Below are 16,857 nucleotides of genomic sequence, written 5' to 3' on the forward strand. Positions count from 1 at the left end.
TATTACCCTGCCACTTCATACAACTGAAAATCCAGAGAGTGATTATTTATGGGGGAAGGCAGAGGATTGTGACTAGGAAGGGGCATAGAGAGGAAGTTTGGAATATCTCCTAATACTCGTTAGGTTATTCATAGTTATTAAAGTTAACATTTGTTTTATGCAGTTTTCTGAATTTGTATTACAGTTAATATGGTAGCCAGACTCCAAGATGGGCCCCAATGATATCTACTTCCTGACAGTCACAACCTTGTGCAGTCCCTCCCACACTCAATAGAAATGAGAGTTATCACTTCCGAGATTATAAAAGTTATAAAAGATACAGCTTCTGTCTCAGCTGCTCTCTACCTCTCTCTAGTTGGCTTCCCTCTCTGATCACCCCCTCTGGGGGAAGGCCACCTGCCATACTGTGAGGACACTCACTCTATGGAAGGACACACTACAATTTTATTTTCCATTCCTCTATTGGGCAGTACTTACATTATTTCCAATATTTCACTAAAATAATGTGGTAATGAAAACTATTTTTTCATATCTCCTAGCAGATATCAAGACAGTTCTAGCTCATGTATCTTTGGGCTTCATTATATTTGGCCTACTTGCTCTCCATGGTAATTTACACTTCCATCCACTGTGCATTCCTGTTGCTACACAACTTGCCTATACTTGACACTGTGAGATATTTTTTTTTGGCTGCACCACGCAGCTTGTGGTATCTTAGTTCCCAGACCAGGGATTGAACCTGGGCCCTTGGCAGTGAGAGCACAAAGTCCTAACCACTGGACCACCAAGGGATTCCCTGAGATTTTTAAATATTTGTAAATATGATGGATGAGACACAATTTCACTGATCCTTTAATGTGCATTTACCCTATGATTCAGTCTGCCTATCTTTTCCTATGTTTATTGGTTATTTAGCTTTTCTTTCCATGGACTGTACATTTATATTCTTAGTGTCTATTCCCCTATTGGGCTGTCTTTTTTCTTTTATTAAATTTTTATTTATTTTTAAAAAAAAATCTTTATTGGAGTATAATTGCTTTACAATGGTGTGTTAGTTTCTGCTTTATAACAAAGTGAATCAGCTATACATATACATATATTCCCATATTTCCTCGCTCTTGTGTCTCCCTCCCACCCTCCCTATCCCACCCCTCTAGGTGGTCACAAAGCACCGAGCTGATCTCCCTGTGCCATGTGGCTGCTTCCCACTAGCTATCTATTTTACATTCAGTAGTATATATTAGTCCACGCCACTCTCTCACTTCGTCCCAGCTTACCCTTCCCCCTCCCCGTGTCCTCAAGTCCATTCTCTACATCTGTGTCATTATTCCTCTCCTGCCCCTAGGTTCTTCATAACCATTTTTTTTTATATTCCATATATATGTGTTAGCATATGGTATTTGTTTTTCTCTTTCTGACTTACTTCACTCTGTATGACAATCTCTAGGTCCATCCACCTCACTACAAATAACTCAATTTCGTTTCTTTCGCTGGCTGAGTAATATTCCATTGTATGTATGTGCCACATCTTTGTTACCCATTCATCTGTCGATGGACACTTAGCTTGCTTCCATGTCCTGGCTACTGTAAACAGAGCTGCAATTAACATTGTGGTACATGACTCTTTTTGAATTATAGTTTTCTCAGAGTATATGCCCAGTACTGGGAATGCTGGGTCGTATGGTAGTTCTATTTTTAGTTTTTTAAGGAACCTCCATACTGTTCTCCATAATGGCTGTATCAATTTACATTCCCAGCAACAGTGCAAGAGGGTTGCCTTTTCTCCACACCCTCTCCAGCATTTTTTGTTTATAGATTTTTTGATGATGGCCATTCTGACTGGTGTGAGGTGATACCTCACTGTAGTTTTGATTTGCATTTCTCTAATGATTAGTGATGCTGAGCATTCTTTCATGTGTTTGTAGGCTGTCTGTATATCTTCTTTGGAGAAATGTCTATTTAGGTCTTCTGCCCATTTTTGGATTGGGTTGTTTGCTTTTTGATGTTGAGCTGCATGAGCTGCTTGTAAATTTTGGAGATTAGTCCTTTGTCAGTTGCTTCATTTGCAACTGACAAAGGACTAATTATTTTCTCCCATTCTGAGGATTGTCTTTTCATCTTGTTTATGGTTTCCTTTGCTGTGCAAAAGATTTTAAGTTTCATTAGGTCCCATTTGTTTCTTTTTGTTTTTATTTCCATTTCTCTAGGTGGTGGGTCATAAAGAATCTTGCTGTGATGTATGTCATAGAGTGTTCTGCCTATGTTTTCCTCAAAGAGTTTTATAGTGTCTGGCCTTACATTTAGGTCTTTAATCCATTTTGAGTTTCTTCTGTGTATGGTGTTAGGGAGTGTTCTGATTTCATTGTTTTCCATGTAGCTGTCCAGTTTTCCCAGCACCACTTATTGAAGAGGTTGTCTTTTTTCCATTGTATATTCTTGCCTCCTTCATCAAAAATAAGGTGACCATATATGCGTGGGTTTAACTCTAGGCTTTCTATCCTGTTCCATTGATCTATATTTCTGTTTTTGTGCCAGTACCATACTGTCCTGATTACTGTAGCTTTGTAGTATACTCTGAAGTCAGAGAGCCTGATTCCTCCAGCTCCGTTTTTCTTTCTCAAGATTGCTTTGCCTATTCAGGGTCTTTTGTGTTTCCATACAAATTGTGAAAGTTTTTGCTCTAGTTCTGTGAAAAGTTCCATTGGTAGTGTGATAGGGATTGCATTGAATCTGTAGATTGCTTTGGGTAGTATAGTCATTTTCACAATGTTGATTCTTCCAATCCAAGAACATGGTATATCTCTCCATCTGTTTGTATCACCTTTTATTTCCTTCATCAGTGTCTTATAGTTTTCTCCATATAGGTGTTTTGTCTCCTTAGGTAGGTTTATTCCTAGGTATTTTATTCTTTTTGTTGCAACGGTAAACGGGAGTGTTTCCTTAATTTCTCTTTCAGATTTTTCATCATTGGTATATAGGAATGCAAGAGATTTCTGTGCATTAATTTTGTATCCTCCTATTTACCAAATTCATTGATTAGCTCTAGTAGTTTTCTGGTAGCGTCTTTAGGATTCTCTATGTATAGTATCATGTCATCTGCAAACAGTGACAGCTTTACTTCTTTTCTGATTGACATTCCTTTTATTTCTTTTTCTTCTCTGATTGCTGTGGCTAAAACTTCCAAAACTATGTTGAATAATAGTGGTGAGAGTGGGCAACCTTGTCTTCTTCCTGATCTTAGTGGAAATGGTTTCAGTTATTCACCATTGAGAACGATGTTGACTGTCGGTGTGTCATACATGGGCTTTATTATGTTGAGATAAGTCCCCTTTATGCCTACTTTCTGGAGGACTTTTATAATAAATGGGTGTTGAATTTTGTCAAAAGCTTTTTCTGCATCTATTAAGATGATCATAACGTTCTTCTCCTTCACTTTGTTAATATAGGTATCACATTGATTGATTTGCATATATTGAAGAATCCTTGCATTCCTGGAATAAACCCCACTTGATCATGGTGTATGATCCTTTTAATATGCTGTTGGATTCTGTCTGCTAGTATTTTGTTGAGGATTTTGCATGTATATTCATCAGTGATACTGGCCTGTAGTTTTCTTTCCTTGTGACAACTTTGTCTGGTTTTGGTATCAGGGTGATGGTGGTCTCGGAGAATGACTTAGGGAGTGTTCCTCCCTCTGCTATATTTTGGAAGAGTTTGAGAAGGACAGGTGTTAGCTTTTCTCTAAATGTCTGATAGAACTTGTCTGTGAAGCCATTCTGTCCTGGGCTTTTGTTTGCTGGAAGATTTTTAATCACGGTCTCAATTTCAGTGCTTGTGATTGGTCTGTTTATATTTTCTATTTCTTCAGTCTCAGAAGGTTGTGCTTTTCTAAGAATGTGTCCATTTCTTCCAGGTTGTCCATTTTATTCGCATATAGTTGCTTGTAGTAATCTCTCATGATCCTTTGTATTTCTGCCGTGTCAGTTGTTACTTCTCCTTTTTCATTTCTAATTCTATTGATTTGAGTCTTCTCCCTTTTTGTCTTGATGAATCTGGCTAATGGTTTATCAATTTTATTTATCTTCTCAAAGAACCAGCTTTTAGTTTTATTGATCTTTGCTATTGTTTCCTTTGTTTTTCATTTATTTCTGACCTGATCTTTATGATTTCTTTCCTTCTGCTAAATTTGGGGGTTTTTGTTCTTCTTTCTCTAATTGCTTTAGGTGTAAGGTTAGGTTGTTTATTTGAGATGTTTCTTGTTTCTTGAGGTAGGATTGTATTGCTATAAACTTCCCTCTTAGAACTGCTTTTGCTGTAACCCATATGTTTTGGGTCATCATGTTTTCATTGTCATTTGTCTCTAGGTATTTTTTGATTTCTTCAGTGATCTCTTGGTTATTAAGTAGTGTACTGTTTAGCCTCCACGTGTTTGTATTTTTTACAGATTCTTTCCTGTAATTGATATCTAGTCTCATAGCATTGTGGTCGGAAAAGATACTTGATACGATTTCAATTTTCTTAAATTTACCAAGGCTTGATATGTGACCCAAGATATGATCTATCCTGGAGAATGTTCCATGAGCACTTGAGAAGAAAGTGTATTCTGTTGTTTTTGGATGGAATGTCCTATAAATATCAATTAAGTCCATCTTCTTTAATGTGTCCTTTAATGCTTGTGTTTCCTTATTTATTTTCATTTTGGATGATCTGTCCATTGGTGAAAGTGGGGTGTTAAAGTTCCCTACTCTGATTGTGTTACTGTCGATTTCCCCTTTTATGGCTGTTAGCATTTGCCTTATGTATTGAGGTGCTCCTATGCTGGGTGCATAAATATTTACAATTGTTATATCTTCTTCTTGGATTGATCCCTTGATCATTATGTAGTGTCCTTCTTTGTCTCTTGTAATAGTCTTTAGTTTAAAGTCTATTTTGCCTGATATGAGAATTGCTACTCCAGCTTTGATTTCCATTTGCGTGGAATATCTTTTTCCATTCCCTCACTTTCAGTCTGTATGTTTCCCTAGGTCTGAAGTGGGTCTCTTGTAGACAGCATATATACGGGTCTTGTTTTTGTAACCATTCAGCCAGTCTATGTCTTTTGGTTGGAGCATTAATCCATTTATATTTAAGGTAATTATTGATATGTATGTTCCTATTACCATTTTCTTAATTGTTTTGGGTTTGTTATCATAGGTCTTTTCCTTCTCTTGTGTTCCCTGCCTAGAGAAATTCCTTTAGCATTTGTTGTAAAGCTGGTTTGCTGGTGCTGAATTCTCTTAGCTTTTGCTTGTCTGTAAAAGTTTTAATTTCTCCATTGAATCTGAATGAGATCCTTGCTGGGTAGAGTAATTTTGGTTGTAGATTTTTCCCTTTCATCACTTTAAATATGTCCTGCCACTTCCTTCTGGCTTGCAGCATTTCTGCTGAAAGATCAGTTGTTAACCTTATGGGGATTCCCTTGTATGTTATTTGTTGTTTTTCCCTTGCTTTTAATATTTTTTCTTTGTATTTAATCTTTGATAGTTTGATTAATATGTGTCTTAATATATGTGTCTTAATATATGTCTTAACATGTATGTGTCTTATTATATGTGATTAATATGTGTCTTAAGGCATGTTTCTCCTTGAATTTATCCTGTATGGGACCCTCTGTGCTTCCTGGACTTGATTAACTATTTCCTCTCCCATATTATGGAAGTTTTCAACTATAATCTCTTCAAATATTTTCTCAGTTCCTTTCTTTTTCTCTTCTTTTTCTGGACCCCTATAATTCGAATGTTGGTGCATTTAATGTTGTCCCAGAGGTCACTGAGACTGTCCTCAGTTCTTTTTTCTTTATTCTGCTCTGTGGTAGTTATTTCCACTATTTTATCTTCCAGGTCACTTATCCATTCTTCTGCCTCAGTTATTCTGCTATTGATCCCTTCCAGAGAATTTTTAATTTCATTTATTGTGTTGTTCATCATTGTTTGTTTGCTCTTTAGTTCTTCTAGGTCCTTGTTAAACGTTTCTTGTATTTTCTCCATTCTAGTTCCAAGATTTTGGATCATCTTTACTATCATTACTCTGAATTCTTTTTCAGGTAGACTGCCTATTTCCTCTTCATTTGTTTGGTCTGGTGGGTTTTTACCTTGCTTCTTCATCTGCTGTGTGTTCTCTGTCTTCTCATTTTCCTTAACTTACTGTGTTTGGAGTCTGCTTTTCGCAGGCTGCAGGTTCGTAGTTCCCGTTGTTTTTGGTGTCTGCCCCCAGTGGCTAAGGTTGGTTCACTGGGTTGTGTAGACTTCCTGGTGGAGGGGACTGGTGCCTGTGTTCTGGTGAAAGAGGCTGGATCTTGTCTTTCTGGTGGGCAGGACCGCGTCTGGTGGTGTGTTTTGGGGTGTCTGTGACCTTATGATTTTAGGCAGCCTCTCTGCTAATGGGTGGGATTGTGTTCCTGTCTTGCTAGTTGTTTGGCATGGGGTGTCCAGCACTGTAGCTTGCTGGTTGTTGAGTGGAGCTAGGTCTTAGCTTTGAGATGGAGATCTCTGGGAGAGCTTTTGCCGTTTGATATTACATGCAGCCGGGAGGTCTCTGGTGGACCAATGTCCTGAACTCGGCTCTCTCTCCTCAGAGGCACAGGCCTGACACCTGGCCACAGCACCAAGACCCTGTCAGCCACACGGCTCAGAAGCAAAGGGGGAAAAAAAGAAAGAAAGAAAGAAAAAAATAATATAAAATAAAATAAAGTTATTAAAATAAAAAATAATTATTAAAAATATAAATAAATAAAAACAAAAGAAACAAACAAAAAACAGACAGACAGAACCCTAGGACAAATGGTAAAAGCAAAGCTATACAGACAAAATCACAGAAAGAGGCATACACATACACACTCACAAAAAGAGAAAAAGGAAAAACATATATTATCGTTGCTCCCAAAGTCCACTGCCTCAATTTTGGGATGACTCGTTGTCTATTCAGGTATTCCACAGATGCAGGGTACATCAAGGTGACTGTGGAGATTTAATCCGCTGCTCCTGAGGCTGCTGGGAGAGATTTCCCTTTCTCTTCTTTGTTTGCACAGCTCCCGGGGTTCAGCTTTGGATTTGGCCCCGCCTCTGCATGTAGGTCTCCTGAGGGCGTCTGTTTTTCACTCAGACAGGACGGGGTTAAAGGAGCAGCTGATTAGGGGGCTCTGGCTCACTCAGGCCGGGGGGAGGGAGGGGTACGGAATGCGGGGCGAGCCTGTGGCGGCAGAGGCCAACGTGACGTTGCAACAGCCTGAGGCACGCCTTGTGTTCTCCCAGGGAAGTTGTCCCTGGATCACGGGACCCTGGCAGTGGCGGGCTGCACAGGCTCCAGGGAGGGGAGGTGTGGATAGTGACGTGTGCTTGCACACAGGCTTCTTGGTGGAGGCAGCAGCAGCCTTAGCGTTTCATGCCCGTCTCTGGTGTCCAGGCTGATAGCCGCGGCTAGCGACCGTCTCTGGAGCTTGTTTACGTGGTGCTCTGAATCCCCTCTCCTCGCGCACCCCGAAACAATGGTCTCTTGCCTCTTAGACAGGTCCAGACTTTTTCCCGGACTCCCTCCCAGCTAGCTGTGGCGCACTAGCCCCCTTCAGGCTGTGTTCATGCAGCCAACCCCTCTCCTCTCCCTGGGATCTGATCTCCGAAGCTTGAGCCTCAGCTCCCAGCCCCCACCTTCCCTGGCAGGTGAGCAGACAAGCCTCTTGGGCTGGTGAGAGCTGGTCGGCACCGATCCTCTGTGCAGGAATTGCTCCGCTTTGCCCTCTGCCCCCCTGTTGCTGCGCTCTCCTCCATGGCTCCGAAGCGTCCCCTCTGCCCACCCCGTCTCCGCCCGCAAAGGGGCTTCCTAGTGTGTGGAAACTTTTCCTCCTTCATAGCTCCCTCCCCGAGGTGCAGGTCCCATCCCTATTCTTTAGTCTCTGTTTTTTCTGTTTTCTTTTGCCGTACCCAGGTACCTGGAGAGTCTCTTGACTTTTGGGAAGTCTGAGGTCTTCTGCCAGCATTCAGTAGGTGTTCTGTAGTTGTTGTTCCACATGTAGATATATTTCTGATGTATTTGTGGGGAGGAAGGCGATCTCCACGTCTCACTCCTCTGCCATCTTGAAGGTCTCCTGGGCTGTCTTTTTCTAATTGATTTGTAAAGGGTTCTTTACATATTCCAGATACTAATCCTTTTTAAGTTACACTTATCATAAATTTTTCTTAAGCCTTATCATTCTTCACTTTGCTTATGGTGCCTTTTGATGCACAGAAATTTAAAATGCAGCATAATTTAATCAATCTTTTCCTTATGACTTTTTATGTCTTAAGTTTAAGAAATCACTATCTACCACAAGATATGGCTTCTATCCCCACTCACTGATTTTTGTTTCTATTCTGCTTCTCTTCCAGAAATATGGTTTTTTGGTTCTATCACAGGTATGATTTTTCAAGTTACTCTCTTGTATTACAGCTATGGGTCTGCAACAGAAGGGGACTTTTTTCTGTGACTTCATTCTATCTCAGTTGAAAATTCCACATTTCCTTTTTCTTTTACATATATATGTATATACATATATGTGTGTGTGTGTGTGTGTGTGTGTGTGTGTGTGTGTGTGTATATATATATATATATATATATATATATAATTTTTTTCTTTTTTTTTGGCCACACCACACAGCATGCAGAACTTCCCTGACCTGGGATCGAACCCATGCCCCCTACATTGGAAGTGCAGAGTCTTAACCACTGGACCACCAGAGAAGTCCCACATTTCTTAAAATTTCTAAAGTTAGGGTCAATAGTAATCTAAAACCTATTTTTTCTATTCCTAATTGTCTGATTTTTATACCAAAGTTAACTCTTTCTCATCATTCTTTGTTAGCTCAAATATCACCTTCTTAAACAGGCACCTTCAGTCAATCTTTATTTCACTATCCTCCTTTATTTTCTTCACAGCACTTCCTAATTAAAATTATACCTTAATATTTAGGTGCTCCTATGTTGGGTGCATATACATTTACAGTTATTTTACCTTCTTCTTGGATTGATTCCTTAATCATTATGTAGTGTTCTTCTTTGTCTCTTGTAACAATCTTTATTTTAAAGTCTATTTTGTGCGATATAAATATTGCTACTTGAGCTTTTGATTTCTACTAGCATGGAATACCTTTTCCCATCCCCTAATTTTCAGTATGTGTCCCTATATCTGAAGTGAGTCTCTTGTAGACAGCATATACATGGGTCTTGTTTTTGTACTCATTCAGCCACTCTATGAGTTTTGATTGGAACATTTAGTCCATTTACATTTAAGGTAATTATTGATATATATCTTCTTATTGCCGTTTTGTTAATTGTTTTGGATTTCTTTTTGTAGGTCTTTTTCCCCTTTCTCCTTTTGTTTTCTTGTTATGTGATGACTATCTTTAGTGTTATGTTTGCACTCCTTTTTCTTTTTTGTGTGTGTATCTTTTACAGATTTTTGGTTTGCAGTTACCATGAGGTTTTGTATAGCAGTCTATATATAACGTGATTGTTTTAAGCTGCTAACCTCTTAATTTCAAATGCATTTTAAAAATCCCCTCATGATGACTGTTTTTGAGATTGTATTTTACACCTGTTTTGTGTATCCCTTAACAGCTTATCGTGGAGATAGATGATTTTACTACTTTTGTCTTTTAACCTCTCTACTAGCTTTGTATGAGGATGATTCCTGCCTTTACTGTATGTTTGCCTTTACTGGTGAGCTTTTTCATTTCGTAATTTTCTTGTTTCTAGTTGTGGCATTTCCTTTTTTGCCTAGAAAAGTTCCTTTAACAATTGTTGTAAAGCTGATTTGGTGGTGCTGAACTCTTTTAACTTTTTTTGTCTGTAAAGCTTCTGACTTCTCCCATCAAATCTAAAGAAGACTCTTGCTGGGTAGAGTATTCTTGGTTATAGCCTGTTCCCTTTCATCACTTAAATATATCATGCCATTCCCTTCTGGCCTGAAGAGTTTCTGCTGAAAAATAAGCTGATAGGGACTTCCCTGGTGGCACAGTGGTTAAGAATCTGCCTGCCAATGCAGGGGACATGGGTTCCAGCCCTGGTCTGGGAAGATCCCACATGCTGTGGAGCAACTAAGCCCATGCACCGCAACTACTGAGCCTGCGTTCTAGAGCCCAAGAGCCACAACTACTGAGCCCGAGTACCACAACTACTGAAGCACGCGCACCTAGAGCCCATGCTCCGCAAAGAGAAGCCACTGCAATGAGAAGCCTGTGAACCGCAACGAAGAGTAGCCCCTGCTCGCCGCAACTAGAGAAAGCCTGTGCACAGCAACGAAGACCCAACGTAGCCAAAAATAAATAAATAAATAAATAAATTTATTAAAAAGAAAAATCAGCTGATAGCCTTAAGGGAGTTCCCTTGTATGTTTTTTTGTTTTGTTATTGGTTGTGTTGGGTCTTTGTTGCTGCTCGCAGGCTTTCTCTAGTTGCAGCAAGCAGGGGCTACTCTTCGTTGCAGTGTGCGGGCTGCTCATTGCGCTGGCTTCCCTTACTGCAGAACATGGGCTCTAGGCAAATGGGCTTAAGTAGTTTCGGCACTCGGGCCCTATAGCACGCGGACTTTAGTAGTTGCGGTGCATGGGCTCAGTAGCTGTGGTGCGTGGGCTCTAGAGTGCACTGGCTTCAGTAGTTATGGTGCACGGGCTCTAGAGCGCAGGCTTAGTAGTTGTGGCGCAGGGGCTTAGGTGATCCACAGCACGTGGGATCTTCCCAGACCAGGGATCGAACCCGTGTCTCCTGCATTGGCAAGTGGTCCTGACCACTGTGCCACCAGGCAAGTCCCTCCTTGTATGTTATTTTTTGCTTTTCCCTTGCTGCATTTAATATTCTCTCTTTACCTTTAATTTTTGCCATTTTAATTACAAAATGTCTTGGCATGTCCCTCTTTGGATTCATCCTGTATGAGACTCTCTGTGCTTCCTCAATTTGGGTGACTGTTTCCTTTCCCAGGTTAGGGAAGTTTTCAGCTATTACATCCCAGGCCTTTACTCTCTCTCGTCTCCTTCTGGGACCCCTATAATGCAAATATTAGTGTGCTTGGTGTTTTCCCAGAGGTCTCTTAAAGTGTCCTCATTTCTTTTCATTTTTTCTTGTTGTCTGTTCAGCAGCAGTGATTTTCACAGAGCTGGAGGAATCATGCTCTCTGACTTCAGACTATACCACAAAGCTACAGTAATCAAAAAGTATAGTACTGGCAGAAAAACATACACATAGATCAATGGAACAGGATAGAAAGCCCAGAAATAAACCCACACACTTATGATCAATTAATCTACAATTTAAAAAAGGCAAGAATATACAATGGAGAAAAGACAGTCTCTTCAATAAGTGGTGCTGGGAAAACTGGACAGCTACATGTTCAAGAATGAAAAAGTAAAACATTCTCTAACACCACATACAAAAATAAACTCAAAATAGACTGAAGACTTAAATGTAAGACCAGATACTATGGAACTCCTAGAGGAAAACAGGCAGAACACTCTTTGACATAAATCACAGCAGTGTTTTTTGGATCCATCTCCTAAAGTAAAGGAAATAAAAGCAAAAATAAACAAATGGGACCTAATTAAACTTAAAAGCTTTTGCACAGCAAAGGAAACCATCAACAAAACAAAAAAACAACCTACTAAATGGGAGAATATACTTGCAAATGATATGACTGATAATGGACTAATATCCAACATACATAAACAGCTCATACAACTCAATATCAAAAACACAAACAACTCGATTAAAAAATGGGCAGAAGACCTGAATAGACATTTTTCTAAAAAGGAAATGTAGATGGCCACAGGCACATGAAAACATGCTCAACATCGCTAATCATCAGGGAAATGCAAATCAAAACCGCGAGATATCACCTCACACTTGTCAGCCTGGCTATCATCAAAAAGAACACAAATAACAAATGTTGGTGAGGATGTAGAGAAAAGGGAACCCTCGTACACTATTGGTGGGAATGTAAATTGGTGCAGCCACTGTGGAAAACAGTATGGAAGTTTCTCAAAAAACTAAAAATAGAACTACCATATGACCCAGCAATTCCACTCTTGGGTATACATCCAGAAAAGATAAAAACACTAATTCTAAGAAATACGTGCACCCCCAATGTTCACAGCGGCATTATTTACAATTGCCAAGATATGGAAGCAACTTAAGTGTCCATCAGCAGATGAAATGGATAAAGAAGATGTAGCATATACATACAATGGAATATTATCTGTTAAAAAGAATGAAATTTTGGGAATTCCCTGGCGGTCCAGTGGTTAGGACTTAGCGCTTTCACTGCTGTGGCCCAGGTTCAATCCCTGATTGGGGAGCTATGATCCCACAAGCCACGTGGTGTGGCCAAAAAAAATGTTTTTAAATAAATAAAACAACTGTTTTCAAAAAAAAAAAGAACAAAATTTTGCCATTTGCAGCATCATAAATGGACTTGGAAGGCATTAGGCTAAGTGAAATAAGTCAGAGAGAGAAGACAAACACTGTATATGATATCACTTATATGTGGAATCTAAAAAATACAACAAACTAGTGAATATAGAAAAAAAGATGCAAACTCACAGATGTAGAGAACTAGTGGCTACCAGTGGGGAGAAGGAATAGGGAAGGGGCAGTGTAGGAGTAGGGGAGTAAGAGGTACAAACTATTAGGTATAAGATAAGCTACAAGGATATACTGTACAACATGAGGAATACAGCCAATACTTTATAATAACTGTAAGTGGAGTATTACCTTTAAAAATTGTGAATCACTATATTGTACACCTGTAACAGGCAATATTATACAGCAACTATACTTCAATTAAAAAAATTTTTTTGATTTTAATTATGTGTTTATTTGTTTATTTTATATTCCCCCCCATCATTAGACATAAGCTCTGTGAAAACAGACTTTTGTCTGCTGTATCTCTAACATGTAAAACAGAGGATACTAAGGTGCAGCAATATAATAACTTGTCCCAGATCACCTTAACCAGTTCAATCTCTTTCCATTTCAAATATTCAGACTCTTAAGCAGTGTCATTTCCCTGTGTATTACAAAATATGAAGTAATAATAAAGATCACTTACATTTTTAATTGAAAAGCATATTCTTCTCATACCAAAAATTAAATCTTTATAATAATTCTAATTAATCCAAATTAAATTAAGTTTTAAAGCAGCCATAAATTGCTCTGTGCCTTTATTAGAAAAAAATATCTATGCTACTCAGATGAGTAAGGGACCTATTCCCATCATATTTTTTGACCTAACTAAAACAAACAGAATAGGAATATACATCAAAGTGCACTTTTAAAAATGAGATTGTCTTTTTTCTTTTCTCTACTTTCTTAACTTCTTGTAATATGGTTTTATAACTTGTCATTTAAAATTTTTTTCTTTGAAAAACAGAAAAAACAAACCAAACAAAAGGTAAAAACCCAGCAGATTTACTCACTCTTTTTCAACATTTTCTTTTTGGTTGCAGGGGTAGATGAAGTAAGTGCACATGCAAACTCTGCATCTTCTTTAACCTTAGATGATCCTGCTGAAGTGAAAACCACAGAATCATTAAGATATTTGAAAACTAATTCTCTCCTGTACTTAAGTACAGGTACTTTCTAAGGACAGGAAATATAATACCACTTCCACACTTTCTTAAGAGCTCATATTATTAAATAAAAATAATTTCTAGTAACCAAAATTGCTTCTTTTGACACTATCTTTCCAGCTCAAAGAAGAAATGTAGTCATTCATGATTCATTGTTGCTTCTCTTGAGGAAGAGATGTGAAAGTAGAAGCACCAAAGTGATTCAGCTCCCAGGTGGAAGGAGAATCTTTTCAATGAAACAGGTGTTTAACTTTTAATGAAGATGCTGCCAAATTTTCAGATCAGTCAATGATGATGAGTTATTTTCCAAATGCAATACAATTTCTTAACTTATTAGGAATACAGCACGATCAGATTAAGAGAAAAACAAAGTAAACTGTATGTTTTAAAGATAAAGGAAAAAGTAAAGATACTCACTGAATATTTGTAAATCTGTATAATGCTAAGTAACAGTAATAGTAGTACTATATTGACAAGGCAGTCTCACCCTACTTTAGTAACTACAATTTATACATATACAAAAAAGGTTTTATTGAAGTCATTTTATTAGTAGAAGGTACTTTGTTTTGTCTAAAGTTGGTTTAAATATATTCTCTTAAATTTTAATTTGAAACTGTTCTTTCAATTTGCTTCATTCATTTAACACCCTTGCTAAGCATAAATAGTTCAAATGTAAAAAGCAGTCAAGTTTACAACCTATTATTAAAGAATTCCAAGCCAGACAGATACAAATCAGTGAGGTTTTACTTTAATAATCTTTAAGTGTAGATTAGGGATACTGAGAAAGGGACTTCCCTGGTGGTGCAGTGGTGAAGACTCCATGCTCCCAATGCAGGGGGCCCAGGTTCCATCCCTGCTTAAGGAACTACATCCCACATGCATGCCTCAACTAAGGAGCCCTCCTGCCACAACTAAGACCCAGCACAACCAAATAAATACATACATATTAAAAAAAAAAAAAGGGGGATATTGAGATATACATACCTTTTTCTCTGATTTTAGTCTCTGACTGTGTATTTTTCACTTTGTCTAAAAGCAAAACCAAATATAACGTTGGTCACACTAGGAAATTAAAACACAGGACACATTATCAAATCAAACTCATTTCTATTACCTTTCATTTTCTGTGGCAATTCATTTGTTTCAATTTCCTCTGAATCGCTGCTTTCAGTGTACTGTACCGCAGTTTTTCTCCTAAAATTAAGTATACACAAATTTTTTATCTATCCAAAACAAAACGGGATATAAAAACTTATGTTTAATAAATGTAATACCAATGTTTTTTATCTTGCCCCGGTTTATTTTTTGAAAAAATATCAGGGGAAAAAATTTTTTATTTGACAAATGAAAGTCAAATTTGCTGAAAGCATTTTGCTTTCGTAGCCAAAAGCATTCACTATACAAAATGCAGTATCACTATTATTAAAATAAATTTGAGAAAGTAAACCATTCTAAGATAGTAATCCCTTCAACACTTTGTTCAGTATTTGGTAATTCAATTCAAACACTTGTATTAAAACTAGAACAAAAAAGAAGTGACTCTGATTATCAAAGATAACCCTCCAATATAATGAAATAGGCAGCTAAGAGGCAAAAATATAATTCTTTCACAATGAAAATTTTTATAAATTCTGTGTAGAAACAGTACAATATGGTGGTTAAGTGCCTACGAACGATGGACCCTGGAGAGAGACTGCTTAGATTCAAATGTCCATTCCACCATTTATTTGCTATGTGACTTTAGGCAAGTCACCTAATATTCTTCTAAGCTTCAGTTTCCTCACTTGGAAAACAGGAATAAAGATACAATCCACTTTGTAGGATAAAATGTGTTACCACATGCAAAGCCTCTAAAATAGTGCCTGTTGCACAGTAAGTATATATGTATTAGTTTTAGTATGTGTGTTGGTGGTTGTTTTTCCCATATCATCATTATTTCCACACCCTTTAATCTGATCTGGGCTACCTAACAGTGCCCCGTTACCAACACTCATGGTCAGTTCAGAGTTATAAGATTTGATATCTAGATGAGAGGGAAACTGATGAGTCCTGGTTTTGTGCTCAGTTCAGACAGGTACTAAAGATAGAGAACAATTAACAAAGCCCCAGTTTTGAAACCTCTATTGGTGGAATAGCTAAGAGGGACTCAGATTTGAGGTCATGCCTGCAGATATTGATGGTGGACAATAAAACACAAAAGCCAAGTATTTAGATCTACCTCAGAGAGTAAATAAAATTTATAAAGTTAACAGATTCAAATGGAGAGCAGAGGGGCATTATGTGTTATTCAAAGTCTCCCTCCAGTCTACATTAATATAATACTCTCCATAAATAACTTTATCATGTCTTATTTCCACTAAAGGTAAAGTGAGAAAGAACTCAGATGAGCAAAGAATGCTTTTGTCAAACCATCCGATAAATAGACATCAGTTCTCAACTCCTCAAATTCATAAAGAAAATTCTTCTAAAGTCTTAACAAAAACAAAAAACCCAAGAGCCAGATCTCATTTCCTATGTGAAATAGGAAAATAGTAGAAAGATAAGTGATTATTAAAAATTACCAGTTCACCTCTTTTATATATTAATATTATTTTTTTTCACCTGTAAAATAAGAACAGTCTACCTGCCTAAGTCACAGTGACTTTAGCAGTTTCAAATTAAAGAAATGTATTTGAAAGAACTCTGCAACTGAGATAATGGTCATAGCTCTCTCCCACATGTAAGAAAACGGAGAAGGAGTTTAAACATATTACATAAAATTAAACCATAATAGAGTTTACCTTTTGGGGCGGGAGCTAGAGAATTCTGACTTGGGATATTTATTCTTTCCCTTGACATCTGAAATACTGGGTTCTCCACTACATCTAGATCCTTCCATTTCAAAAAAAAGGACAAATATACAGAGTATTAGTAAATTGTCTTAGACTAGCAGTATCCTTAAAACCTTGGTTTTCCAACTCAGTAGCTCAACTCTTAATATCTTCATTCCTATTCTTTCAATCAGCCAGCTGTACTCTCTACAATTTCCTAATCTAGTATTTTCTCACTGAAAAGTACCTTCAATTTTTTTGTGCCCAGTCTTTCCCCTGTAGTCATCTAGCCAATTCGTACACTGGCTGAATTTCCTGCTATACCAAGGCAGCTAAGAGCTGCTGGAAAAAAAAATGAACAATAAACAGGTGGTATTAGGGTTAGGGTCACCTTGTATCAGTTAGCAACTCTTTTACCTA

At 37.9% G+C, this 16,857-nt stretch overlaps 1 protein-coding gene across 4 annotated transcripts in view; it reads right to left on the bottom strand.

Annotated features, from left to right (window-relative positions):
* The window catches only part of HLTF (helicase like transcription factor), a 71,067-nt gene that overhangs the window by 25,787 nt on the left and 28,423 nt on the right, over nucleotides 1-16,857 (bottom strand). For 2 of the 4 annotated variants that reach the window (XM_082459521.1, XM_082459519.1), the window contains exons 10-13: nucleotides 16,408-16,498; nucleotides 14,742-14,821; nucleotides 14,612-14,656; nucleotides 13,475-13,561 (exon numbers count right to left, since the gene is read on the bottom strand). In XM_082459521.1, the coding sequence (XP_082315647.1) occupies nucleotides 13,475-13,561; nucleotides 14,612-14,656; nucleotides 14,742-14,821; nucleotides 16,408-16,498 (303 nt within the window). Of the gene's footprint in view, nucleotides 1-13,474; nucleotides 13,565-14,611; nucleotides 14,657-14,741; nucleotides 14,822-16,407; nucleotides 16,499-16,857 lie in introns of all 4 variants that reach the window. The other 2 variants (XM_082459520.1, XM_082459518.1) reach the window with 1 other exon arrangement.

Source organism: Balaenoptera physalus, assembly GCF_965194825.1.
Source record: "Balaenoptera physalus genome assembly, chromosome: 4".
Lineage (NCBI taxonomy): Eukaryota > Metazoa > Chordata > Mammalia > Artiodactyla > Balaenopteridae > Balaenoptera > Balaenoptera physalus.